At 41.5% G+C, this 27,285-nt stretch overlaps 2 protein-coding genes and 1 non-coding gene across 7 annotated transcripts in view; 2 read left to right on the forward strand and 1 right to left on the reverse strand.

Moving 5' to 3' along the window:
• The window catches only part of Rnf149 (ring finger protein 149), a 31,026-nt gene extending 20,968 nt beyond the window's left edge, over positions 1-10,058 (forward strand). The window contains exons 6-9 of one of the 5 annotated variants that reach the window (XR_005974612.1): positions 1,470-1,662; positions 6,685-6,843; positions 8,073-8,289; positions 9,584-10,058. Coding sequence is in view for 3 of the 5 variants with exons in the window: in XM_041655378.1 (XP_041511312.1) it covers positions 1,470-1,662; positions 6,685-6,843; positions 8,073-8,152 (432 nt within the window). In the remaining 2 variants the exon portion in view is untranslated. The other 4 variants (XR_005974613.1, XM_041655378.1, XM_041655380.1 and 1 more) reach the window with 4 other exon arrangements.
• On the forward strand, positions 8,361-8,475 carry LOC121451146. Its single transcript, XR_005974679.1, has one exon. It is a non-coding gene; the product is annotated as a small nucleolar RNA SNORD89 (small nucleolar RNA).
• A 2,182-nt stretch (positions 10,059-12,240) lies between the features above and the next one.
• Cnot11 (CCR4-NOT transcription complex subunit 11) lies at positions 12,241-24,540 on the reverse strand. Its single transcript, XM_041656620.1, has 7 exons — positions 23,958-24,540; positions 22,545-22,709; positions 19,340-19,492; positions 16,867-17,069; positions 14,671-14,873; positions 12,653-12,749; positions 12,241-12,574 (listed from the first exon to the last, which is right to left on the reverse strand). The coding sequence occupies exons 1-7, from the start codon at positions 24,466-24,468 to the stop codon at positions 12,377-12,379; spliced, it is 1,530 nt and encodes a 509-aa protein (XP_041512554.1). The 5' UTR covers positions 24,469-24,540; the 3' UTR covers positions 12,241-12,376.
• Between the last annotated feature and the right edge of the window lie 2,745 nt (positions 24,541-27,285).

A 27,285-nucleotide genomic window follows, 5' to 3' on the forward strand; every position in this document is an offset into this window, starting at 1 on the left:
TTTTCTTGAAAAAGTCTTGAACTCCCTTTCTTAGGTCCACTCCTAAGCTTGTGCTAAGATAGAATATAGAGAACCAGAGTATATATATATATGACTTACTTTGTAAAGGACAGAAAGTTATTATAACTTCAAAGCTAAGAATTTATGTGTCCTTCAATGTTTCAATTTTAAGAGGTCCCTATTCCCTTGTAAGCACTCAAGAGTTACCAGTAACCCTTTACGCAGACTTTAAAGGCAGTCCTTTGGTTTGCAGCTGTGTCCACTGCATTCATTGCGAAGACACTGATCAGAGGGATACTATCCAAGATGTTACACTGAGCTTGGCTCAGAGATAAGCAAGCTCCTTTGCTAGATAAGGACTCTTGGGGATTTCTATTTTAGGCCAAATGGAACTAGTACATATCCAGAGATACAGCATAACGAGGGAATATAGTAAATGCCATCTGGATCAGAAAAGAAAGATCTTGTACTGCCTGTTAGACATGGAAAGATGGAGAGAGTATATTTTAGTGGAACTGATGAGGGCTTTGACTCAGGGTGTAATAGGTAGGTGGTGTGTGCACAAGGATATGAACTGTCAGGTTAAAGGTTAGCATGTGGTTGGTTTTGGCAGGTGTTTAGAGAAACAGGTTGGGATGGGGCTGAACAGGAGTTGGCATTGTGACATTACGACAGGAATGTGTTAGGAGTTGGTGCCAGGGAAGAACGGTTTTGAGTGTCTAGGATGTCTAGTTACCAGTGAGGGAGGAAGGGGTGATTTTAAAATGCTCATAGAGCAGACCAAGGGCATCTTGAGAACCCAAGGAAGTTGAGTGCCTGTGCCTGTGACTCCCATGCTTATAGCTACCATCCATTAGTCATTTTCCTGCAGTTTCATCTGCCTGCATGCAGCTTTAGTTCTTTGATTAACCAAAAAGAATGTCTAGAACACCCACCCGCTGATGTTGAGGCTTTATGTAGTGGTGCTAAAGGAGTCTCTGACCTTCCTTTCATTATCTTCCCTCAAAGCATCAAGTAGAAGAGGGAGGGCACTATATATAAGGAAGAAGACAAACAAAAATCTAAAGCCTTTAGCTGTTTAGAGCCTGGTTATCTCTGATACTCTAGTGCTGTGCTGCAAAATTGTCTGGGGCTGTCGTTAGGGCACCTGGCTGCCTCTTGAGGGAGCATCAGTGAGGCTGCACAAGTTCACAGACTCTACAGGAAGACAGTTGGAAAGAGCCACTTGGTGAATAAATAGTTTAAAAGGTCAGATACAACTTTCATGAGACTGGAAAACTATGTTTAGACTAAACCAAACCAAACCTTTTAGGTCTTGAGAATTAACCCCTTTTTATCATGACATTGGATAGAAGAGGTGGTGTGCTTCCCTGTAGAAAGTCAGATGTTTTATGTTAAGTTACTAGGAACAGACCCCACACTGTGCTCATGTCACTGAGAAAACCATTGCCCTTTGTCTGCCTTTCAAGGGGGACCCTGAGGATACACAGGAGCCCATTCCAGAAGCTGCCCCAGGAAGTGTTTCTGTTGGGAATCTCAGTGTGACATCCCAAGATGAGGACAGGAGTGGAGAAAGCAACCTTCCGTCATCTTCCTCGAGTGACTCTGCGCCACACCGCCCCAGTTTTAAAGAAGATGCAGGGGAAGACACAGCGTTACTAGGTATGTGGCTGCAGCTGTGATGGTGTTATCAGTGATGGAGTGAAATGGGAAGAAAAAATATGAAAGCATACAGTCTCACACTTAGAGATACCGTTTTAACCTTTTGATAAATACTTTCTCAAGAAACATCATGTAAATATTCAGAAAACTGTTCTTTTCTATGTCATTGGTAGATAAATTTTTATGACCATGTTGTATTTAAGTTTTTAAATATTCTTCTGAGTTGCTCAATTTATCTCTATTTTATTTTGTGTTTTCTTTGGTTTTCTGTAGTCTCATTGTATTGTGTAGTATAGCATAGCTCACAGTCTTGCCTCTGCTTCTCAACACAACTAATGTTTTCATACTAATTCTTAGTTCAAGCTTTGTCTTAGTTACTTTAATAATGCCCTGACAGAACATCATGACCAAGGCAACTTGAAAGAAAGCCCTTACTGGGGCTCACTCTTCCTGAAGGTTAGAATCCATGACCACAGTAGGGAGCATGACAGCAGGCAGGCTTGAGAGCTCACATCTCATCTACAGTTCAAGGCAGAGAGAGGAAAAGAACTGGATTTTGAAACGTCAAAGCCCCACCCCCAGAGACACACCTCTAATAAGACTGTACCACTGATGTTGCCCAGGCAGGCAGCTCTACCAGCTGGGTACCAGGTGTTTAAATATATGAGCCTATGCACATTCTTGTTCAAACCACCATAGACTCTCTAGAAAAGCTTTTTTTGTATTGCAGTGATGTCAATCACCTGTGATTTTGGGCTTGTCTAATAAGGGCTATATGAGCTATATGTTCTTAGCTCCTTCTTAGAACTTTTTTAAATTTAATATTGAAAGTATAAGACCTTTGTCATGTATTTTGTATCTTCTCCCTCCGTTTATTTCTTCTAAGTGCTAAGAATGGAAAACTCTGACATTCAGCCATCTTCCAGTGCCTAATTTCTGTATCCTTCAGTTTCTTTCTAATTTTTCTATCTTCTTGGGTCTCCTTAGACCTTTTAGGGAATGCTAAATAGGAAACTTTTCTTTTTCTTGGTGTTGGTTATAGAATTACTGACCTGTGTTTTGCTAATATTTGTGGGGTTTTTTTTCCCCCTTTATTTCAAATTCTTTTTTCAAACAGCCTAGTCTTATGTAGACCACCCTATCCTCAAAATCCTTAGGTAGCTGAGGGTGACTTTGAACTTCTGATTATCTGATCTCACCTCCCAAGTGCTGAGATTATAGGCATGAATTACCACCAGGGTTTTGTGCAGTGCTTGGGATCAAACCCGGGGTTGTATGCATGCTAAGCCAGCACTCTACCAACTGAGCTCTGTCTCCATTTCTACCCCCTTTTAATTAATTTATTCATTTATTTGTTGGGGTACCATCATGCAAGTGGTAGTCGGTTTTATCCTGCCATGGGTCCCAGGGATCAAACTCTGATTGCCAGGCTTGGCAACAAGTACCTTTACCCTCTGAGCCATCTTACCCTCTTCTGCATTCTTTAAAGACTAATTGTGAAATTATGTTGAGCCTGGTTTGATATCTTTAATCCCAGCACTTGAGAGGCAGAGGCATGTGGATCTTTGTGAGTGTGAGGCCAGCCTGGTTTATATAGGGAGTTTCAGGCCAGCTAGAACTGCATTGTGAGACCCCCCCACACCGCAAACAAAAGAGGGGGTTCTTAAAGAGATGGCTCCATGGTTAAGAGCACTAGCTGCTCTTCAGACTCTGAGATCCATTATCAGCACTCACATGATGACTCAAAACCATCTGTAACTCCAGTTCCTGGAAATTCTGTACCCTCTTTGGCTGCTACAAGCACCAGACATGCATGTTGTACATACGTGCGTACATACATACATACAGGCAAAATACTCATGCATATAAAATAAAATTTTTATATTGTCTGTTAAAAGAAAACCCCACCAATATTTTAGTAGAGGGGCTGGAGAAATGGCTCAGCGGTTAAGAGCATTGACTGCTCTTCTAGAGGACCCGGGTTCAATTCCCAGCACCCACATGGCAGCTCACAACTGTCTGAAAAAATCCAGTTCCAGGGGATCTGACACCTTCACACCAATGCACATAAAATAAAGATAAATAAATCATAAAAAATTTAAAAAAAATATTTTAGTAGAATTGAATTAATCTATAGATTATTTTCATTGAGAATAATTGATGCTTCTAATTTTGAATTTGGCCATCCTAAAAGATTGTCAAAACAGTAGGATTCAAATTGAATCAGTGTGTCTTTTAATGTGTTTAGGAAAACTTATAGAAATATTAGAACTTCAGTTTGTATTGTATACATATATGTGTGTATTGGGCGGTGGACTGCACATGTGTATGTGGGTGTAAGTGCAGTTGTGCACACATGTGTAGGCCAGAGGTCACCATCAAGGCATTATCTACCTTATTTTTTGAGGTGAAGTCTCCCACTGACCTGGGACTTCCCTCATAAGCTACGCTGACTGGGGAGCCACAGCATCCATCATCCCTGTCCACTTTTTCTAGCCCTGGGATTACAAGCATACATTACCATGCCCATCTTTTTTATGAGTGTTCTGGGGGTTGGGCTGAGGTTGGGTTCACTTATGAGCTGAACCGTCTTCCAAACTCCTATAAGTTTTAAATTTAAACCAATACTAGAGGAAAAAGGAAAAGGAATACATCAGAGTAGAAGCACTAGGGAATGGATTTCACAGGATCATAAAGCTGGGCCTTGATCTCACCATATCTATGGCTAACACTGAACTGACATTACAGGGCAGTATATTCAGTAGAGTAAGGAATTTTGCTTTTAGAAATCCTGTTGAGACAAAGTTCATACTATGATTTAGGCCACTGAGTTCAGAATCCAGAAAAAAAATATTTTTTTTTTTTCTCAAGAGCATGTCCCCACTTGTGAGATGTGTAAACACAGAGGTCCTTCAAAGGCAGTCACTGGGTGAATATTGGCTCTGGTAACACTGGAAAGAAAGCCTGTCTGTCACACTGAAGGAAGGGGTATTTCTGTATTTCTCTTACTGGCATTCTTTGACATGGTTGTCATTTTTACATGTAAGTTTTATTTAAATGTTTCTATAATTTGTTTCTCCAATGTGTAACTGAGGTTGGACAGACCTACTGACCTAGGGTGGCTTCTGATGCTTTGTTGTAGGAGCCGGCAGGAATGACCCTCAACATGGAGGATCCATCTGCTAGCACACATCCTCACTGACAGCCTCACCGACAGAGCCTTGGCTTGAACTACAGGACATTTAATTTTTTACTCTAGGGCATAGTTTGTATACTTGAAAACAGTGGATATTATTTTACTTTACCTTTCAGATTCAGATTTGATATACAAAGGGCTGAGATATTTTATTCCTAAAAGGACTTTTAATTAGCCTTGATCTATTTATCTACTAAAGTATGATGTATATTATAAGTTTTGTTGTGTCAGACTGTCACAGATTGGGGGGGGCGGGGTTCTGAGTACTAGACTAGCTTCTGTGGTACTGTAAACCAAGATTCTGTTTCTCGGGCTTTTAGACAAAGCTCACTAAGTTAAAGTAGAATTGTGTAATATAATTCAGTAATTGATCAAATGACTTTTCCCTGAAGCAGAGACTCTTTAGAACTTGTAAAATGAGAAATCTTGCCGTAGGCAGGGTGTACAGCTGTAAACCCAGCACTCAGGAGGCTGAGGCAAGAGGATTTTGAGTTCAAGCCAAAAAGAAGGAACTGAGGGAAGAGAGAAATCAACTGTCTTGCACTATATTGTCCATAGAGACTTCAAAACCAAGCATACCTTTTTATTGTTTGGAATTGTGGAAAAAAAAAAAAAACACTAGTTGATTTTATGGTTTGCATTTTTACCTGAAGGAGGACATTTATCCATGTTTTTTTCTACCAAAAAAAAAAAATTGGCAGGAATGCCATATTGCACATTAAAAGTATTAAAATATTGATTGAGAAATTCAAGTAGGCATACTGTGATGTTCTTAAATTAAGTATATTTCGGTGGATCTAATCTTTAAAATTAAAAAGATTTAAATTAAAATTTTGATTCTTGTTGTTAGACTAACATTTTTCTAATGAGATTTTAACATAGCTCAGTTTCTCTATGACCTTTTATCTGTCTTTGCTTGGTGTTCCTACAGGTAAAGCCTATTAAGGTCATTGCCTAAGTTCTAGAGTGGTCAAATACACTTTTTAAGAGTGAGGAGTCCTTTGTTGATCCTGAACTTGTGTTGCATGTCTACTTTGTAGACAAAAATAAATGCTTATTGACAAAAAAATTTTATGTAACAGATTTTATTTAGCATAGTTCCAACAGTCAGCACAAATAGTTTACAAAGGATAAAAAGTCTATTAATAAAAGCCAGTCTTTGCCCAAAGGACAGAGAAAAATATATTCTTGATTCAAAATATTTTACACTTCAGTGATAAACTGAGAGTGCTTTTATAAAGTTCATTTGTGTGTATGGGTACTTTTCCTCTATGTATGTCTGTGTACCATCTGCATGCCTAGTTCCAAAAGAGGCCAGAAGAGGACATCAGATCTGATGAACTGGTACAGAAGGTTGTGAGCCACCTTGTAGGTACTGGATATTGAACCTGGGTTCTCCAACCACTGAACCATCTCTCCAGTCCAAGGAAAGAATGCTTTAAGAAGTGTTTCTGGCTGGCACCACAAGTCACTGGAGCTCACTGATCCATAGTCTTTTTGATTTTTGCATTAATGCCTTCAGCTGAAACTACTTACAGGACAGGAGACAAACAGGAGTCAGAAACACTTCCAGATCTATTACTGTCCTCGAGGCTTCTGCTAGGGAAAAGATAAGTATCCTCACGGCATCTCTTCTGCATACAGGTTTAGGAATAACTTCATCAGTATCATTTTCAGATCAATTTTCCATTTTCTCCAGCGCAAAACTTAATTCTTTATCTTTTTTCACAAGTTCTGCTTTGATCAACTTCAGCTACTTTTTATCTAAATGGGTGACCATTTCTTCTAGTTTCCAGTGATCTGTTATGGTCTTTCTTTGTTTCAAGGCATTGAATCCTCCCTAGGTATGATGCATTTCCTCCATCTGCCATCTCTGTCACTGACTGCTGAGAGATGCTCCGATAGTGTCCTTACTGATTGTGTCATCTCTGACCACAGGAGTCTGAAAAGTGGGAACTTGTGGCAGAGTATGGACCACCTGGTGGGTAAGGACAGCTGGCAGAACCACTGGGATTAGGGAGAGAGGTATCCAAATGAGTATATAAATTCCCTTGGCACGCCTGGCATATAGGTCATTGATGGTCCTGTTTTTAGGTGCAGTGGAAAGGATGTAGAAATGATAGGATGGAGAACACTGCAAAGGTCCTTCTCTAAGCATTACAGTCATAACCTGAATAAGCTCCAAAAGGCTGGAAGGTAGATCTTCCCATTTTGAACCACATGCTTTCAGTAGTCACTGAACTAGTGGGCTTAACAAAATGGGATGGTATGTGTCCAGCAGTCATAGGTATATTGGACTATTATACATACTGCTTCCATAATATATAGGAATTGTTCCAGCCTGGAATTGCTATCATTTTAAAAATGAGTCCAGTCAGTACAATTTTGAGATTTTTGTATGTAGTAATAACTGACAGTTTCACATACAAGTGTCTGTTTATGCATGGATACCATGTCCTACAGCTGGCCCTAGGGCAGCACCATGGCACCATACACCTCCATCTTCACAGGCATCAGCATCAAGGGCTGCCCCAGGTCTCCAGAGAATTGCAGAGGCTATGCCAAGGCAGCACCAAGTAAATACAATTTTTTTTTTAATATTTATTAAGTATACAATATTCTGTCTACATAATATGCCTGCAGGCCAGAAGAGGGCACCAGATCTCATTACAGATGGTTGTGAGCCACCATGTGGTTGTTGGGAATTGAATAGGAAGAGCAGGCAACGCTCTTAACCGCTGAGCCATCTCGCCAGCCCCAAGTAAATACAATTTTAAAGGCTAAATTTATCCTTAAAACTGTATCTAAGACATGAAAGTGTCTTACTAAGCTATTTTTCTACAGTTGGATTCTAGCTACTCATAGTAAAATGTGTATTTTACTGAAAGAATGTAGGACCAGATGAACATGATGAGCTGTTGAAGTAGAAAATCTGTCTTATGTGAAGAGACTCAGTTGGGTTTACAAATTCTTACTGAACCACTGTGGTCAGTGCAAATAGGAATTCTTTACCAAGTAGATTAGTGCTGTCTTTTAAGACATACCAGGGAAAATGTCATCATTCCAACAGTAAATGAAGCTGGCTTTTACAAAGGATATTGTGATAGGGCGATGTAAATTGTTTTTAATTATTTACGATTACTGAAGAATTTTTAAGGCAGGGTCTCACTGTTTAATGCAATTTGAATTTGAATTCACCATCCTTCTGCCTCAGCCTTGCCAGTGGTGAGATTACAAGCATGTGGACCACTTCTGACTCTGAATAGTGTTTTGAAGATTGGAGGCAGTGGTTGAAAGAGGCAGTGTCCATGACACAGACGGTGGTTTGCTGTGGTTCCTGCTCTCCTGGCTTTTCACTCTGCAGTATTGATTGATATTTTGGCTCTCTCAGCAGAAAACCTTATTTGTGAGCACATGGTCTCACTTGGCAGGTAATTGTTTCTTACATGCTGAATTGATTGGGGTCTTAAACCTTTCTTCCCAGATGATTCTTCCTATGGCTGCTGAGGAATGATGACAATAAAAGGCCGAATTGCAGTGTCTCCATCAACAGTTTGCTCTCTATGTGGGCACACGATGACAAAACCTCCCGAAGCGAATCACTGTCTGACCTCAGTAATGCCAGGGTGGAAGCTTCCTGCCTATGGTCAACTTTCCAGGAGGAGCTAGGAAAAGCCTTCCCACGCTAAGAAAAATAATCAGTGTCTCAGACTAACTACCCTGATCAAGCAGAATCAGTGTTCCTTTAGATACACTTACCAAATCAAGGACTGCTAGAATTGTAAAAGTAATAGTAGCCCTTCCAGAGTAAGATAGCTAAATTGGGCAGCAGTTTCCTTGAGGCAAGTTGATATTATTTGCTCAAGGAAGGATGAGGTTTAATCAGTGTGTATCTATTATTAGCTGGAACTTGAGGACACTGTTTTGAGACAAAAGCAGTTCTTAAGGTCAGGAAAACATTGCTTTGCCATTTCCTAAGCACTAGGTGTTGGCCTGAAGCAGAGATAGCTTTGTGGTATAATGTGATGTGTTTCTCTGGCACAGTACATTAGAAAAGCTACCTATGTCTTTTTTTTTTCCCAGCTCAATCTTGCTTTTAAAGCCTTAGAAACATCAGCATTTCATTTTCAGAAATAGTTTGAATCACTCATTATAGTGGTATCTGCCACACACTTTGCTGAGACTTCTTTCTCAGCAAAGTCTAGAAAATCATGAGTTGAAGTATCTGTGCCCATTCACTGAAAATATAAGGTCAGTCAGTCTCTATGACAAATGGCAGGTTACGTGCTGGGCTGATGACAAGTCTGAGAAAAACAGTATTTTCTGTGGGCCCATTGTAGTAACCGAATCTCAGGTTTGTGTGTCAGTTCTTTTGTAAGTCTTGGATGTTCCTAATGTAGACAGTTTTCTTAATTGCTAATTTCTCAGATAAAATACCCCTGTTAACAAGACCTATTCAAAATATTGTAGACTGCCCGGTAGATCATAGATTTCTGAGATACACAATTACTATGGAAATGTTACCTAAAATATATGAAGTGTGCTACTTAAAATTAGGTATGAGAATGTGTCCTATAAACTTAGTGATCTCGTTTCTGTAAAATTGATAAAATTGGTAATAAATGCTGTTGAATAATTTAAGTGGTTGTATTTTGGGATTCCAAAATGTGTTTTTAAAAAACTTCTATTAAAATGTTACTGATTAGTGTTCTTTTTTTTGGACAGGTGATTTGAAGATTTAAATTGAACTAAAAAAAATGTCATGAAGTTTAACCTATGTTAAATTAAACTCATTTAATTACGCTTAAAAGTTGATTGTGGTTATTCAGTCTCACTTAAGATTCTAACTCTACCTCCTTTTTTGGAGATGATAGGTAACTTGTGGCCTAGGTTGGCTTTAATTTTCCATGTTTACACAATCCTGTCAGTAGTCCCAGATAGCTGGGATGACAGGGCTGAACCAGGGTGTGTACCTAGTGTAAACATGCTAAACCTAGAGTAACCTAGTGGTGCTACCAACTTTATGTACATATAATGTTCACCAACCACAGCTACTCTTTATATTCTGTTTTCCTAGTGAGACCCACAATTGTGATCTTGACCTCCTCATTGTAGGGTCTGTATTTGAGAATTTCATTTGGGATTCCAAAATCAATATGGACACTTGATTTCTCCTTTGTGTGCCACAACACAGCTTGTCTTCTGATGTGCAGAAATTTTTGAGTTGCTTTTGTCTTTTGCTGCAGCTCTCACTGCAAGGGTCCCTTCCAAACTCGTACCTTAGCAGGGTGGGGATCATTGCATTTGTCTTGGAAGTTACATTAAAATAAATGTGGTGAATTATCTTTTCCTGGTGTCAGCTTAATAAGACTGACAGCTTTTATATGTTAATAAGTTTTAGGCATGTATTCATGGGTCCCAGTTCTGTCCTTGTTGGCTACAGGTTAAATTATTTTCCTAAACTCATGCAACCATCCTTTTGACATGTTGACAGGACACTTGTTCACACTCAAGAACCACATAATCAAGCTTTAAAAATGCACACACCATCCTTGAAATGCTATTTTAAGTTTTCAGTTTTGCGTTGGGCTACAGCTAGAGCTACCCTGGGCTAGCTAGAGGTTAGACATGCACATCAGCTATAAAGCTGTTTCCCACAGTGAGTCTTCAAAACTTGTCATTTTAAAACAGTGTTTGGCCAGGCGGTGGTGGCGAACACCTTTAATCCCAGCACTCGGGAGGCAGAGGCAGGCGGATCTCTGTGAGTTTGAGGCCAGCCTGGTCTACAAGAGCTAGTTTCGGGACTGGCACCAAAGCTACAGAGAAACCCTGTCTCGGAAAAAAAAAAAAAACAACAACAACAACAAAAAAAAACAGTGTTTGCCCAGTGCCATCTTCGAAATGGTGGTGGCCACTTTGGGGCATTGAGAGAAGTCACCTGTTTAGTTCAGATGTGGGTCACTCCTACAGGGGCTCAATGCCCATTCCTCTAATCCTAAGAATAAGAAGAATGTATCAAACATCTGGAGTTCTGTTCCTTCCCCACTGTCAGAACACTAATTTGTAAAATAAAACAAAACCACCAAGCTTGGCTTCCTTAAACTCTTGCCAAATGTTGGAGAACAGATTTCCATCCCTATGAATTTTTTTTTTTTTTTGGTTTTTCGAGACAGGGTTTCTCTGTGGTTTTGGAGCCTGTCCTGGAACTAGCTCTTGTAGACCAGGCTGGTCGCGAACTCACAGAGATCCACCAGCCTCTGCCTCCCAAGTGCTGGGATTAAAGGCGTGCGCCACCACCACCCGGCTCCATCCCTATAAATTTATTCTAGAAATCATAATCTAAATAAAAAGGCATGTCAAAGTTAGATATTAAAAAAATAATAATAGCTGGATGTGGTGGCACACACCTTTACCAGGCAGAGGCAGGAGGATCTCTAAATTCTAGGTCAGCCTCGTCCATATAGCAAGAACTCCAGGACAGTCAGGGCTACATAGACCCTGTCTAGGGCACCATTGTCTTAAGCACTGACCTTACTTTACCTCCCCACCAAACAGGCATCTAGGGTACACCCTTCTGGTATACCAGAAAACTATAAAACAAAAAACATGCCCATGTTAGGCTACCATTGATAAAGTTCCAGCTATTACAGCTTAGCAAAAGGTCCTTGCATGAGAGTGCCCATATTTGTTAGAAGCTCAAGAAACACTGTTGCTAAGAAGTGTATGCTGACCAGGATTACACCTTTAATCCCAGCACTACAGAGGCAGGTGGCTTTCTTTTTTTTTTTTTTTTTTACTTAACTTTATTACGTTTGTTGGTGTGAAGGTGTCAGATCTCATGGAACTGCATTTTCAGACAGTTGTGAGCTGCCATGTGGGTGCTGGGAATCGAACCCAGGTCCTCTGGAAGAGCAGTCAGTGCTCTTAACCGCTGAGCCATCTCTCCAGCCCCCAGGTGGCTTTCTTGAATTTGAGGCTAGCCTGGTCGAATTCCAGGACAGCCAAAGCTACACAGAGAAACCTTGAATTGTTAAGTCCTTGGTTCAGACTCTGCTTAATAACTACACTCAGCTGCTCTGAGCACAGACTGAACCATGAATTCTCAGTGTCTTCACTTACTCTCATTGAACATGTTTTGTACTAGAAGCTACAAAGGACAATATTTGGCTTTTAGGTTACTCTCCTAGAAAAAAGTGGGTGATTTGTTTTAAACTAAAAAAAAAAAAAGCAAGACACCTGCACTTCCTTTCCTACAATAACTTTTTAGAATAATTATTTCTCCTATGGATTGTCATCAGCAAGAGAGTTAAAAAATACATTTCCCCAAGTTCTTACCAAAATTCACCCATGGGAAACTCCTCTTAAGAAAAAGGAAATTTTGCTTAAGTAAATAGTGTCATTTATATTTCTTAGATAAAGCAAGCAATCCACTCAAGAGTTGAACAGTTTTAAAAACCAATCCAAATACAACCAATCCAAATACAGTTGAGCAACAGAAGGGAAAGTTCTGGTGAGGTATTATTTTGATACTTTGGTCTCTGAAGGGGTTTCCCCAGTATCCAGTGTCTTCAGCAACCGGAAGAGGCCTGCAGCTTCCCGTATCCTACTAAATTCAATACAGAAGGCCTGTACCTCTATAAACAAGTCCTGCACGTTAATAATTTTGTTGCGGATCAACGACTGGAGAAACACACATACAAGACGCACCAGGCGATTCTGGAAAAGAAAAAGGGGCAAGTTTTAGAAACCTGTTTTCCTGGCAGATGATAATATTACAGCATTTCTACTACTCACCTGCATATATTTATCCTTAATTTGTTCACAAGTAGAGATGCAGTTTGATATGTAAAGGTGAATGAATTCAGGAGGTAGATCAACAGCTGTAGTTAGTCTGTTTCATGAAAGAAAATTTGAGCTGTTAACTGTATTTGCTAATATTAAGAAGTAATATAAGCATGAAGTCAAAATTTCCCCGTGGTTATCTAGTGAAAATTTATGTGACCCAATTCTCTAGTTTTAAACCCAAGAGCCACAGCCACTTAAACCTCTGACAGTCCTGTTAAGTTTATATTTACATATTTTACTCTGTAATTACCCATTAAGCAGTGAGTGTCATACTGTGTTCCTGGCTGAATCACTGTCAGTCTTGGTCTTACCCACTTCCAAGCTCAACCTCAACAGTTATTACCATCATTGATAACGTAGAAAAGTCCTGTAAGTATAAGCACTGTGAGAGGCAGTGTGTCTGAGATGAAGGTGACCAAACAGCACAACATATAATCAGATTAAAATGAAGCTTTGCAGAAGTAATATGAACCTGGTAAAGTTACTTGAATAGACAGAGACCAAAACAGGCCTTCCTGAGAACAAGACACACAGGTTTAGAACTGACCATTACAAAGTCCTGAAGAAGACTTAGCAACTGTGTAACAAGCTTAAGAGTCTTTAAACTCAAGAGGGTATTTTCCAAAGCATTAAATGAAATATGAAATGGGTCAGCCAGATGGTGATGGCGCACACCTTTAACCCCAGCATTTGGGAGGCAGAGGCAAGCAGATCTGAGTTTGAGGCCAGCCTGGTCTACAGAGCAAGTTTCAGGACAGTAAGGGCTACACAGAGAAACCCTGCCTTAGAGGAAAATAACCAAATATTCCACACTGAGGTCAAGTTCAACCCAGGAAATATTAAGACACAGGGCTGGCTACTGCAAACTATTTGACCTAAGGCACTGAAGTACTTTAAGAAAGCTGCTACCCACGCTCTGCCTTCTGAGATCTGCATCAGCAGCAAAGCTGCTTCATCCTTGCGAATGATAAATTATATGAGTGCTAGGAAACAAGCAGAACCAGTAGTTGATTGGTAAAGACACTACTACAGGAATGCAGTGAGGCAGAATCCAAGAACACTCAGATTGCTCCATCCAATGGCAAATTTAGCCAATGCAAAAACAGCAATTGTGACTATGATAAAGGAGGTCCCAGCAAAGAGAACATGCAAACAGCATGTTTTCAACAGGTAGCCAGCCAGCTCCACAGTGACACAATGCTTACAAAGTAATTAGAAAGCTCATGCTTCCTTTCTTCTCCCGCCTCTTTCTTGTGCACCGAGCTACCTGCCAAGCTTTTGTCACCAGTTGACTTAACACACTCTTCAGTTAAAGTTTAAAATAGTTGCCAACTTATATAGAGATGTTCAAAAAATGTGTTTTGGCTCACACCTATAATCCAAGGTTCAAAGAATGAGGCATTCAGAACTGCTATTAGTTTGAAGCCAGGATGCTATTAGATCCTATTTCAAAAGAAAAACAGTAAAGACTACCTCAGAAAAATAATACCCACCCACCTAAGTACATTTAATTCACAATTTACCTTAAAATACATCTGTAAAGAAAATAAAAGGTGAAACCTATATAGAACACACCCTTGAGGGTCACTGAAGAGCAAAGTCAAGAAAGAGCTGGGGGGGCAGTCTGGGATACATAGAGACTCTGACTCACAACAACAACAACAGTAACAAAAGCTGGGAGAACACTAGCAATCTTCAGGACCGCATGCCTAGAAGTCCGATTCTAAGACCCACATGTGCATGCTGCCAATACTGGCTGCCAAGAAATGGAATACCTGGATTGCAGAGGGCACAAAAGACAGTGGTGTAAATTTAACAACTGAGTTCTTAGAAATGGAGGAGGCTAAATTCACATGTAGTGAATACTAAGACTCAATGTAAGCTAACAGTATCAGAAAAAGGAAAAGAAAGAACAAGGAAAAGGGTTTGAATATTAACTATACTTCTGGTGGAACATGAAAGCTTACCGATTTACGACCTCCATTGAATGTAAGGACATATCCATGTTGACCAGGACAGAAAAATACTCCGTGATCTGGCTCGACTGCATTAGTTTCAGCAGCATCTCTATAGCGACTAAAGGGTTGTTCTCCACAAGGTCTGGAAGTTTCGCTGGAGTAAGGCCAATATGATAAACAAGTTTGGGATCTTTTTCCAGCTCACCAAGGAGCTAAATAAAACCAAAGTGAGAGGTTCTTGAGTCATATTAGAGTATGTTTCCTACATATAAACCCATGTCTTATATAAGAATTATACAATTATCCTTGTTGAGTTAATCTGTTAAATTTCTTCCCTCAAAGCAATATTCATTATGTCTTGATGCTTTTTCAGATTTGAATTGTGATGATAGAAAAATAAAAGGCAATTTGTAAATCCACTAGTCATTCTTCCTATAGACATGACAGTCTTGATTTTGTCTGGGAGTATACAATATGACCATAATAGTGTCATCCTTAAAATCTCAATTACCAACTTCTCCCAAAACATACAAGCCAAGTTGAGTGTGGTAGCACACATCTGTAATATAAGCATTAGAGCAGGAGGCAGCCAGCATGGGCTACAGAGTGAGTTCAAGGCTATCTGAGGTATATATAGTAAGACCCTGTTTCAGTTTAAAAAAAAAAAAAAAGCCACACACAACTCCATAAACCACAGAATAATTCAGAACAAGAGCCAAGCCCTGTCTTATCCAGAAAAAAGAGAAATACTCTAGAAAGGGATGGAATAGGAGACACTTCAGGTCTTCTACCTATAGTATTTTAAAGTTCAAGTTACAGCCACACTCTGCAATTCAAAGAGATGGAAATATTGTTTTCCTTCTCCAAATACACACTTTTTCTTTAAAACAAAATCATTTATCTTGAGGCTGTCTCCTTGGCCCAGGCTGGTCTTGAGACCCTATCTTGTGAAGCCTGCCCTTTAATTCCTGATTTTCTTTTTTTTAAAGATTTTATTTATTTATTATTTTTACAGTATTCTACCTGCATGTCTGCCTGCAGGCCAGAAGAGGCACCAGATCTCATTATGGATGGTTGTGAGCCACCATGTGGTTGCTAAGAATTGAACTCAGGACCTCTGGAAGAGCAGCCAGTGGTCTTTTTTTTTTTTTTTTTTTTTTTTGAGACAGGGTTTCTCTGTAGCTTTGGAGCCTGTCCTGGAACTAGCTCTTGTAGAGCAGGCTGGCCTCGAACAGAGATCTGCCTGCCTCTGCCTCCCGAGTGCTGGGATTAAAGGCGTGCACCACCACCTAATTTCTGATTTTCAGTCTCTACCTTCCAAGTGCTAGGATTACAGGCATGCACCATGCCCTTTTGTCTTAACTGTTATATCCTTCTATCTACTAATATATTCCACACTGGACTACAAACAGAAACTACAAACAATTGCTATTGCATCACTTAAAAAATATTTGTGGGGAAGCTAGAAGATGATTCAGTGGTAAGGAGCACTTTCTGCTCTTCTAGAGGACCAGGGTTTGGTTCCTAGCACCCACATGGAGACTCACATCTTAACTGCAGCTCCAAAGGATCTGATGCCCTCCTCTGGCATCTATGGGCACTGTACCCATATGGTGCACAGACATGCATGCAAACAAAACAACCATACACATAAAACAAATCTTTTTAAAATGCATATTTTAAGTGGTAAGCTGGATTGGAGGTAACAGTATCTTCCTACCAATTCTAACCTGAAAGTATCCCAACCTAATAAAATACATAACCTGGAGTATCTTTGCTCTTCTTCCCCAAGGGGTCCCTCTAGTAATCTCGAACAGCAGGAGATATAACCTCAGTCCACCATTAAACATCGTATGCTAAAGTCTTACTCCCTGAACCTCATTGCTTATTAAATATTAGTAACTCCACACATCCTCGAGTTACTGTCCAGCCTAATATAGCAAAGCACATGATATACCTAGCTGATATGCGCTGACAGTGCCCCAAATTGAGACCCTTCCTATTCCACCACCTCTCCCTGAGACAAAATGAACAGAGTCTAGATTTTCAGTCATTAGACTTGTCTCATCAGAGCAAAATTTTCAAATTTTGGAAAGGCCAGAACACAGCTTCAGAGATCGCTTCCTCCTGAATGCCGACTTATCACTTATGGGAGGATAGGACACTGCTTGTAATACATACATACATACATACATACATACTTACCTGGGTTTGTTGGGGAGAAGATAAAGGGCTTTTGAAGGCTTTGGCCATGATTCGCTTGATCTCCACACCAGTGCTATTCTTAACACACATTGATTTATCCCACTGAATGGCATGCTCGGGTTCTGTAGGATTTAGCCAGGCCAGTTCATCCTCACAAATGTGGAGAGGTGGTGGTGGGCGGATGAACTCTGGTCGGAAGTGGCCTATAATAAGAGTAGTACACTGAGCTACCATCTGCACACACCTTATATTCATTTCATTCAATGAAGTGCAAGAATGCCTTTAATAAGAATATATGATCAACTTCATGCTTCAAAAAGTAATGATATAAAATCAGAGTTCCACTCAAATTATAACTAAGAAAATACACACACACACACAAAATCAGCATGATGCCAGGAACCAAATGTGCTTTTTGGAAAGAGGAAATCATGTGCATGAATTTTTAAAGTCAAGTATGTAGCCATTAGGCTGCAGATAAAAATTAGCAGTTTTTACTATTATTGTTAATATTACTATTTTTAAGTGTCAGTATATAGCCCTGGCTGTCCTGGAATTTACTACATAGAGCAGGCTGATCCCAAACTCACAAAGATCTGCCACTGAGATTAAAGGCATTTGCCATTACACCCAGCTTATAACTAAGATTTTATTTATTTTTGCACTCAGAAACTCATAGTGCTACATGGAGTCGTTGGAGCTATCCCTGCAACTCAAGGTTGATGTGTAAGTTATCAACATAGTAAAATAAACTCAGTAAAACTCCTCCTGAACTAACATCACACCTCACTTGGTCACTACACAGATGAAAAGCTAAACCCCATACTATGACAACCAAGTCAACAAGCCTGCCCCCAGTGGCTTATAATATCTTACATAAACACTTGTGGCCTAACTCCCAGTGACCCACAGTACTATATCCAAGTGGCCAGTCTCAAGAAAGACAAATTGCACAGTAAATTTTACTACTTAACAAGACAGACACCCAGCCACCTAAATACCCAGCTATGGGTCCTGCCTGCATGATAAACCCCACAAAAGACCCAGGAGTAACCAAGTAACTTCTAGCAAACTGTGACAAAGAACTCTCCCTCCCTCTCCACTGATTCTCTTTTTGTCCTAACAGTGACATTTACCCAGTTACATTGCCAGCCTCCCAGAGAGCATTTCCCGCATAGGACAGAAGGTAGTATGTCCTGTTTTGGATCCTAGGCTCTGCCAAATTTGAGATGAATCTCGAATTTACTGACAAAGTCTTGCTGGCAAAGTAACACCAAGCACACATCTTCACTGTCTGCTCACTAGTATCACCAGAATGAATTCCTGTGTCTCTCTCTCCTCAGACCACTTACAGTCTTCAGCTCTTCAGAGAAGTGCTCTTTATGTGAGGTAAAGATGTCAAGGTGTGGCTACACCCAGTTACACACACAGCTGGCTGGCTGCCTGTGCAATCAAACCCAGAGGCAGGCAGATCTCTGACTTGAGGCTAGGTGGTTCTCAGTGAATTTAAGGCCAGCCTGGTCTTCAAAGTGAGTTCCAGGACAGCCAGGGCTACACAGAGAAACCCTGCCTGCAAAAACCAAAAACCACCATGTGCCATGGATCTGGTGACATGCTTGTGACTAGCTGAAACTTCAAACAGTAAAACCACTTTAACCCAAATGGAAGTCACACTGGAAGCTTCCAAGTCCTGGTGCTCTGTAATTAGGAGATGATGTTCCTATCCCCGTGCAGAATGTCTTTGTCTTCAATCACCCAGGAGCTTGTAAAACCAAATGGTACAGCTAGATTATTTCAAATTCAGTGGGTTTTGGGGGTTTTGTTTTTTTCCTCTATTAAAGTAAAATAAAGGCTATCAAGTCAGTAAAACTGAAAGACAAAAGGTAATAATAATATTAGTGAAGAAGTATAAAATGACCCTGTTAGACATGAAGTTACCGAAGGTCCGTTTCAGGGGCTGAAGGTGTAGCTTCACTGTAGAGTGCTTTCCTTTTACACAGTGTCCTGGGTTTGATCCCAAACACTTTAAAGAAAACAAAAAAGCTGGGTATGTGCTTTCCTTTTACACAGTGTCCTGGGTTTGATCCCAAACACTTTAAAGAAAACAAAAAAGCTGGGTATGGCACATACATAACCCCAGCACTTGGGAGATTAGGATTTTAAGGTCATCCTCAGCTGCACAGATTTCAATGTTACTCTACACAAGAGGCTGTCTTATTAAAACAAAACAAACTCAGATTCATTTTAATAAAATACAAATTTCTATCTCCAGACAGGCATATAACAAATAAGTAATAAGCATCCTAGTGTATAATTTGCTTTAAAAAAAAACTGAATTTTACCGTTCATCTCTACTATATTCTAGACAGTAAGGCAGGAAGTCTCTCATCAGATTCAATGAAAACAAGTATTACAAAAACTGAAAAGTTCCACCGAGCAATGCCAGATGTAAAGTTAATTCAAATATACCTACTTTCAATAGGCGGTTTTGGTCCACTAACTAAAGACTCTGTGATCCGAGAGGCAACGCAGCTGTCAAATCCAGAGTTAGAGGAATCCGGGTCTGGGTCACTGAGGATACTTGGGAAGCTAGCTTTACTCTGGGTTGGCAGTTCAGACTGACGTTCTGGAAGAGATTCAGACAAACATTTTAAGCCAGACCTGGGGACAAGACACATGCAACCCCAGCATTTGGAAGGTGGAGGCAGGAGGATCAAGAATTCAAGGCCAGCCTTAGCTACTTGAGACTGGGGGGAGAAAGGACACTTTGAAATTGAGAACACCATGAATAGAGCAGGGGTACAAAATAGTTATCTTTTAACTCCTATAAACCAAACAACAATAACATTAAAATAACCCGACAAGGAAAAAAGAACTAATGATTTTAACAGACATTTTACAGAAACTATAAATGGCCAATAAACATTTGAAGCGATGTTAGGAACGAGGATACAAAGCCATGTTTCAGACTCTGACATTTTAAAAATAAAGGGCTAGAGGCTAGAGATGGCTTAGTGGTTAAGAGCACTTGCTTCTGCAAAAGGCCTGGGTTCAATTTCTAGCATCAGCACAGCAGCCTATAACCATGCATAACTCCTGTTCCGGGGATTCCACACCCTCTTCTGACTCTAAGGGCACCAGTCACATATGTATATATATATACATGCAGGCAAAACACTCATATATATATACATACAGATGTATATACACATATGTACATAAACATACATATGTGTATATACATCTGTATGTATATAAACTAAATCTAAGAAATAAAACAAAACCAGAAGACTCTAATGATACAATTTTTTGAAAGATATTTTCTTATAAGATTTTAATCTCTTGTAAAATATCTCTTACATTCTAAGAAACTGGAATTCTTTCTGGACTTCACAGCCCAAGTTAATAATATACGTTGAGGTCACTTAAGACTTGACCTAAGAACTTGCTGTCTACTCAAAGAACAATGTAACAACCAACTTGACTTGCTCTTGGATTTCCCATGTATCAGCTTTACAACATGAACTAAATGCACAGCTGTAATCTGAAACAGTGTGTAGAGACCTTATACAGCCAGGTGCTGATAAGGATTCCTGTTAAGTCTCCTCACTCCTCTCCCATGTGATGCCACAATGTTCAAACAGAGTAATGGCCTTTGTTAGAGACAGTTAGACATCAGGCAAAGATACACACGACAGGACAACGGGAACACTGGGACAGAGTCACACTCACACATCAGAGAGACTACAGATGCCAGGGCAACTACAGACTACAGGTCAGTGGTAGCTTACACCTTTAATCCTGGCCTTCGAGAGGCAGGGGCAGGCTGGTCAATAGAGGGGTTCCAGAACAGCGAGGACTGTTACACAGAGAAACCCTGAGGGGATGGGAGGAAGACAACAACATAGACAAGGGGACAGAGAGACTACAGACAAGCCAGACCAAAACTACAGACTGAGGGAAGACATAGAGAAAGAAGAAAAGAAGTCAAACTTGGGTTTAATCTTGGTCAAATTAATCCAAGGTAAAGTGTTCAGCTTTCTTTCCTTAACATGATACTGATGCACTCTGGTGTTCTGAGGCTTAACTGACAAAGAACTAAATTCATGATAAAAAGTGCTTTAAAATTAGACGATAAAGACCATCAACTCACTGAAAAACTAGCCAAAGACATATGAAAAGATACCTCAAACATTCCATATGATATTCAGTCTTGTTCAGTCAACAAGAAAAATGCTAGCCGGGCGGTGGTGGCGCACGCCTTTAATCCCAGCACTCGGGAGGCAGAGGCAGGCGGATCTCTGTGAGTTCGAGACCAGCCTGGTCTACAAGAGCTAGTTCCAGGAGAGGCTCCAAAACCACAGAGAAACCCTGTCTCGAAAAACCAAAAAAAAAAAAAAAAAAAAAAAAAAAAAAAAAACAAGAAAAATGCTAACTGAAATAAACCAATGCCACCTTTTCATTCTTGATTATAAAAATAAAAGAAGTTAAATAACAACTATTAACCAAGATATAGAAAAACACATAACTAGTTAAGAGTTAGAAAGCCAATCAATATATAACAGGTATTTGTTGGGACTTTTAAATCAAACTTCTGAAACGAACACTGTTAATGGTAAATCTCTGCTCCGTGCAGTCACTAAAGCTCAATTTGTTTGCTTGTGTTTGTAAAACTAAGAAAACACAATAGAAATCACCCGCAAACATAACTTTAGTACACAGATCTTACTAAGATATCTGCTTCATGTGTTACACAGATGATCTGGATTTGGGATGTTCGCTTTACCTTTTATTTTCTTCACATAGGGTCTCACTATGTAACCCTGGATGGTACAGAAATCAGAGCTCCACCTGCCTCTGCCTCCTGAGTGCTTGAATTAAAGGCCTGTGCTACCATGTCTGGCTCAGAGATGAACCGTGTGGTGAGCTCTGAGGAGGAAAGGGATTTGGACAGCATTCATCTGAGGGGAGGACAGAAAGCCCCGATAGTCACTCTCTCCTGCAGGCAAAACAAAGAAGGTTCCCTCACATATACAAATTAACTCTGCTTATATATGTATATGCAGTGTGGTAATGTTTGCAAATTCTGGAAAACTAGAACGGGAACCTGAGGGAGTAAAAGGAGGCTTTCAGGAGGGAAAGGACGGCGATACCACACTGACACAAATGACTGGGAACGGGGTGCTAGAGTAAAAGGTCTGCGCAAGGGTGGACAGCAGGGAGGTGGGACGAGAGGATGGACGGGGGCATCAACTAAAAGCACACAAAACACAGAAAATAAAAAGTGAAAGAGGGGATGCTGGGGTAGAAGGGCTTAATCTGCCATGGCGGTTGGTAAACAATACTTTAAGCCCAATACTTAGGAGTCAAAGGCAGGAGGAGCTCTTAGTTAGAGGCTAGCCTGGTCTACAGAGCAAGTTCTAGGACAGCCAGGAACAGCCATAAAGAAACCCTGGATTGCTAGTTCCAGGACAGGCTCCAAAACTACAGAGAAAACCGGTCCTGAAAAACCAAAAAAAAAAAAAAAAAGAACAAAAAAATACAAACAAAAGGGCAGTGGCAGACAGGGAGATGGGGGCAGAACATGGGTAAATTAAAAAAAAATAAAAGTAATAAATCTGGATTTTAAGTAGAGGCTCTCGTGAACAGACAAGAATGCTCAAACGGCCCTTCCTTACCTGCCAAGGCTAACTGAAGGCCGCTAATGTCCACGGACTGCCCCATGTTTCCAACATCCATCAAGGCGATCTGGCGAGGTGTCTTTTTGAAGAGTTCCCTTGGGGGTGCCAGCATCAGCTGGGAAAGAAAAAACTTTTCTGGTGGAGTTATAGGAGGCAAAAACCCTGCAAATAAAAATGTACACCGATTTCTCTCCAATGGTTACTTTTTTAAGTTCACTTGAATCTGGTAAAACAGCACTTGCTACTTGCCACACCAGGCTATTTTTATAACTAAATGTAACTGAGTTCCGGTTAATCAAATATAAAGTTTATAAACAAGTGTATCACTTGAGATTCTGCGATCTAGAGAAATGTCAGTGAAACGCATGGCTATAATAACTCTTCAGAGTTTTCTGTTATCAAAAACTTCAATCCCTGCGTAAGGCTAAAGCTTACATAGGGTAGCATTCAGAAAGGCTTTTTTAGGGCTTGGAATACAGCCCAGTTTAAATACACTTTTTAAAAAAAAATCTAGGGGGATACAGAGAGATGGCTCAGCAGTTGAGAACACTGTCTGCTCTTCCAGAGGACCGGGGTTCAATTCCCAGCGCTGACATGGCAGCTCACAGCTGTCTGTGACTCCAGTTCCAGGGCTTCTGACACCTTCACACAGACATTCATTCAGGCAAAACACCAATGAACATAAAAATAGATTTTTTAAGAAAAAATCTAAAATGCAGCTTTGTGACGGGGTGGAGGGTGTGAGTGGGTGGGTATAGCTGTTCTAGAGTCCTGGGCTAGGCTTGTGGAGTAGAGGGGGTGACCCTGTCCATCTGTGGTACCAAAGTTAAAGGTGCATCCTCGAATCTAACCTACATCTGATGTCGGCAATGCTGCAAAAGTAAACATTCTACAAATCTGTTCCAGGAGACATGACTTAGAGAAGAATGTCATCCTCTGCCCACATGACATTCCAGCAGCCTAAGAAGGCGGCTGTGTAATGCGGATTTCAACCTGCCACATCTTCATGTTCTCAACACCGACTTCTTTACTCTGAGACTTAAAAGGGGAGTGGGGTAGACTCGGTGTCACTGGCTTTAACTTCGCATACCCCAGGGTCTTAAAATAATGAATGAGCCGTATTTGACACACTAAGCTATGTGCAGCCCTTCGGTGAGCTGTACGATGTGTTTGTTGGCTTTTTCGGTTAGGAAGGATCATTTGGAGTGCAGCAAATTAAAAAAAAAAAAAACAAATAAAAATAAAAAGCACCCAACTTGGAACTTTTGGCTACCTCTTCCCTATTTTAGTTAGAGTGTAAATGGGGCGGGAGGCGATGATCCTCTCTCTCCAAAGAGACTGGACTGTCCTAGCCAGCAAGCTCTCGACAGAACAGCTGGCTGCGCCCGCACAGCTGACTGTGGACGGTACCTGAGAGCGGGGGCCGGTCGGGTTCCTGTCCGCCGCGGGCGGGCGGCGCGGGGTTGAGCAGGTGCGCGAAGCTGGCCGCGAAGGGGTTGGCGGCGAGCGGCTCGGTGCGGTACATCTCCCAGAGCAGGTAGAGCGCCGTGAGACGCTGCGCCGCGCTGGGCAGCAGGTCCGGCTGCTGCAGCAGCATCACCAACACCGAGCCCAGGCGGAAGTGGTCGGCCTTGCTGAAGTAGTGGTGGAAGGCTGTGGAGAGGCCCTCGAAGGTGCTGCCGCCGCCCGCCTCCTCGGAGATGATGCTGAGCAGGCTCGAGAGTTCCTTCGGGGTCAGGCTCATCCTGCCCGCGGGCCCCCCGGGGCCTCCACTCCCTGGCCCGGAGCCACCTGCTCCGCCTCGGCCTCCGCTCGAGCCCGCGGGGCCGCTCCGGAACGTCGCGGCCGCTTCCCGCGCTCCTCTTGGATCCGCTGCGGAGTGGAGCCGGCCAGACGCCGTGCTCACCCCGCCGCCGGGCATCAACTTCGCCTGCTTGTCTCGCCTCCCGGCCGAAAGGCCCTGGCACCGGTTCGCGGCTTTCCCCCCCCTAGCCCCCGCCCGCTGCCGTAAAGCGCACCGTAAAGCGCACGACAGCGTCGCAAACAAGACAGCGCCGAAGTCAGACGATCGGAACCGAGAAACAACGCAGAGCGATCGAGCCAGGCCGAGCCGAGATTCCGGAGACGCGAGGTGGGCGGGGCGCCGTGTCCGGAAGTGGGGGGGACGTCTTGGAGGGCGGGGCCGCATGGTCAGAGAGGGGTCCACCTAGTCTTTCCCGGCCTGTGCAACAGAGGAGGGGTGAAGGTGTGGTTTTTAAAGCCAGTGAACGCCATCTTTGGGAGGTGGGTGGCGCCAAACCGGCCCAGTAAATATTGCCTAAATTATGATTTGAAAAATGGGTCTTAGATGCTAACTGGCTTAATAGAACATTCTTGATGGTTCATGGTGAAATTATATGCAAATAAAAACAGGTTTCTCATAACCAATTTAAATAGGCTTACTCCTATTCTCAGAGATAGGATCCTATTGCTAGTAAGTGTTTGTGCATGGTTAGGTAAACGGAAATCTGGGCGGTACCTGGTACTAGGGATGCAGAGGCAAGCAGGTATCTGTGAGTTCGAGGCTAGCCCGGTCTGCATGGTGAGTTTCAGGATACCCAGGATTACATAGAGAGACCATGTCTCAAAAAATAGTAAAAAGGAGCCGGGCGGTGGTGGCGCATGCCTTTAATCCCAGCACTTGGGAGGCAGAGGCAGGCGGATCCCTGTGAGTTCGAGGCCAGCCTGGTCTACAAGAGCTAGTTCCAGGACAGGAACCAAAAAGCTACAGAGAAACCCTGTCTCGAAAATCAAAAAAAGAAAAAAATAGTAAAAAGGAAACAAAAATCTGAGAAAGTGTCTCAAGAAATACTCATTTACAAAATCATTTGCTGTACTTCTTTTTTCTTTACCCTGACCCAAGTAAGATGCCCTTGTCAGAACACTGGAAAACCCTGGAAACTCCCTTACATACCAGCCTCTTGGTTTTGGTTCCCTGTGATCTGATTCAGATGTTCAAAAACACCACTGCCAGCTCCACACACACACACACACACACACACACACACGCACGCACGCACAGGTGCCATGTGGTGACCTGTACTCATGCCAGAACTACAGATACACACAGGAATGTCATCAACATCACCTGGCAGCAGCTTAAGAGTTTTCTATTTGCTTGCCGGCAAAATTCTCAAGGAAATTTTGAGGAAGGGGTGCTGGGTACAGTGCATGTTTTAAGGACTTCTTTAGTTCCTGTTAAACTCTTAGAGAGGTCCGACCAGTGAGTGCTACAATCAGCAGAAAATGTAACTTGGCAAATGGGGGAAGTGATTCAAATTAGCTCTGTTCCTATTATAAATCAACTATGTTCCCTTGGAGCCCTTTTACATTGTTGGCTCTATTTGTGACAGTTAGTCTACAATACTAACACTGATTTGTGCTCGTTATTCAATGTCACCATTTATTAATAATTTAATTGTTAATACTGCAGGAGTGTCTCAAGATGTTTTAAAATATTTGAACATAGCATGTTACCCCCAAATAGAGCTGCTTTTCTATCACGATTAATGTGGTACCAAGAATTTCCATGTTTCCATTCTGTATTTGTTTCCAGGGCTTCTATAGCATAACCACAAACTGGGTATGTTTTCACAGTAGAAACCAACTTTCATCTCCCTTCCTGAGGCCAAAAATCTTGAATCTCGATGTCAGCTCAGCCATTCACCTCTGAGGCATCAAGAGAAGAATCCTTCCTTGTCTTGTTCTAGCTTCTGGCATTTACCCAAAGCCCATGATATCCCTTTGCTCATAGCTACACCGTTCCAATCTTTGCTTCATCATCTGGCCTTAATTGTGTCTTCTCTAAGTTTTTTCAGTGGCTTCCAGGTAGCAAAAACTGTGCTCTGGGCACTGTATGGTTGTTGCTGTCAGAGCAGCTGCGATAACACCCACATGAAACCCGCCCCCCCAAAACTGGATCCACTAATGTTCCGTGTGGAAGGGAGAGTGGGCTCATGCGGCTTCTGAAGGAGTGCATTAGACGGGCACAAAGCACTGTCCCTTCCCCAGGGTGTACCCTAGTTAATGCTTGCTAGAATTATGCAGTGTGGTTGTCTATCAGTTGTCTGTGCTTGCTGTGGAATAGTTAACTATGGAAAGATGTGTTATGTTTGTTTATGCGGTGCGATACTACTTTAATTGTGTGAAGGTGTGTTACATTTGTTTATGCGGCATTTGTTTAAGGATAATAAGGATGTGTCACCTTTGTTTTACCTTGCCTGTCTAAGGCACCTGATTGGTCTAATAAAGAGCTGAACAGCCAATAGTTAGGTAGAGGAGGGATAACGAAGAAGAGAAAAGAGAATGAGGGAGAAAGAGAAGAAGACACCTGGGGCCAGCAGACACAGAGGTAGGACATATAGAAAGAAAGGTAAAAAGTCAGAAGGCAAAATGTAGATGAAGATAAATAGGTTAATTTAAGTTAAAGTTAAAAAAAAAAGCTATCCAGAAGTGAGCAGAAGCTAAGGCCGAGCATTCAAAACTAATAATGAGTCTCTATGTCATGATTTGGGAGCTGGTTGGTGGCCCAAAAGAAAAAGCCTGGTATATATGCTCTGTGGGTTACCCCTCCCCATGCTCCTGTAAGTATCCACCCCCAACTGAACTCATTAACTCACCCACCTAAACTTGAGGTCTGGTTTTGGTGCCCTACCTGGGGTGAATAGATAGAAAAAGCATGAACTGTAAACAGGAGCAT

Source organism: Microtus oregoni, unplaced genomic scaffold, assembly GCF_018167655.1.
Source record: "Microtus oregoni isolate MIOR12 unplaced genomic scaffold, Mior012 000007F_ref0000211, whole genome shotgun sequence".
Classification (NCBI taxonomy): Eukaryota; Metazoa; Chordata; class Mammalia; order Rodentia; family Cricetidae; genus Microtus; species Microtus oregoni.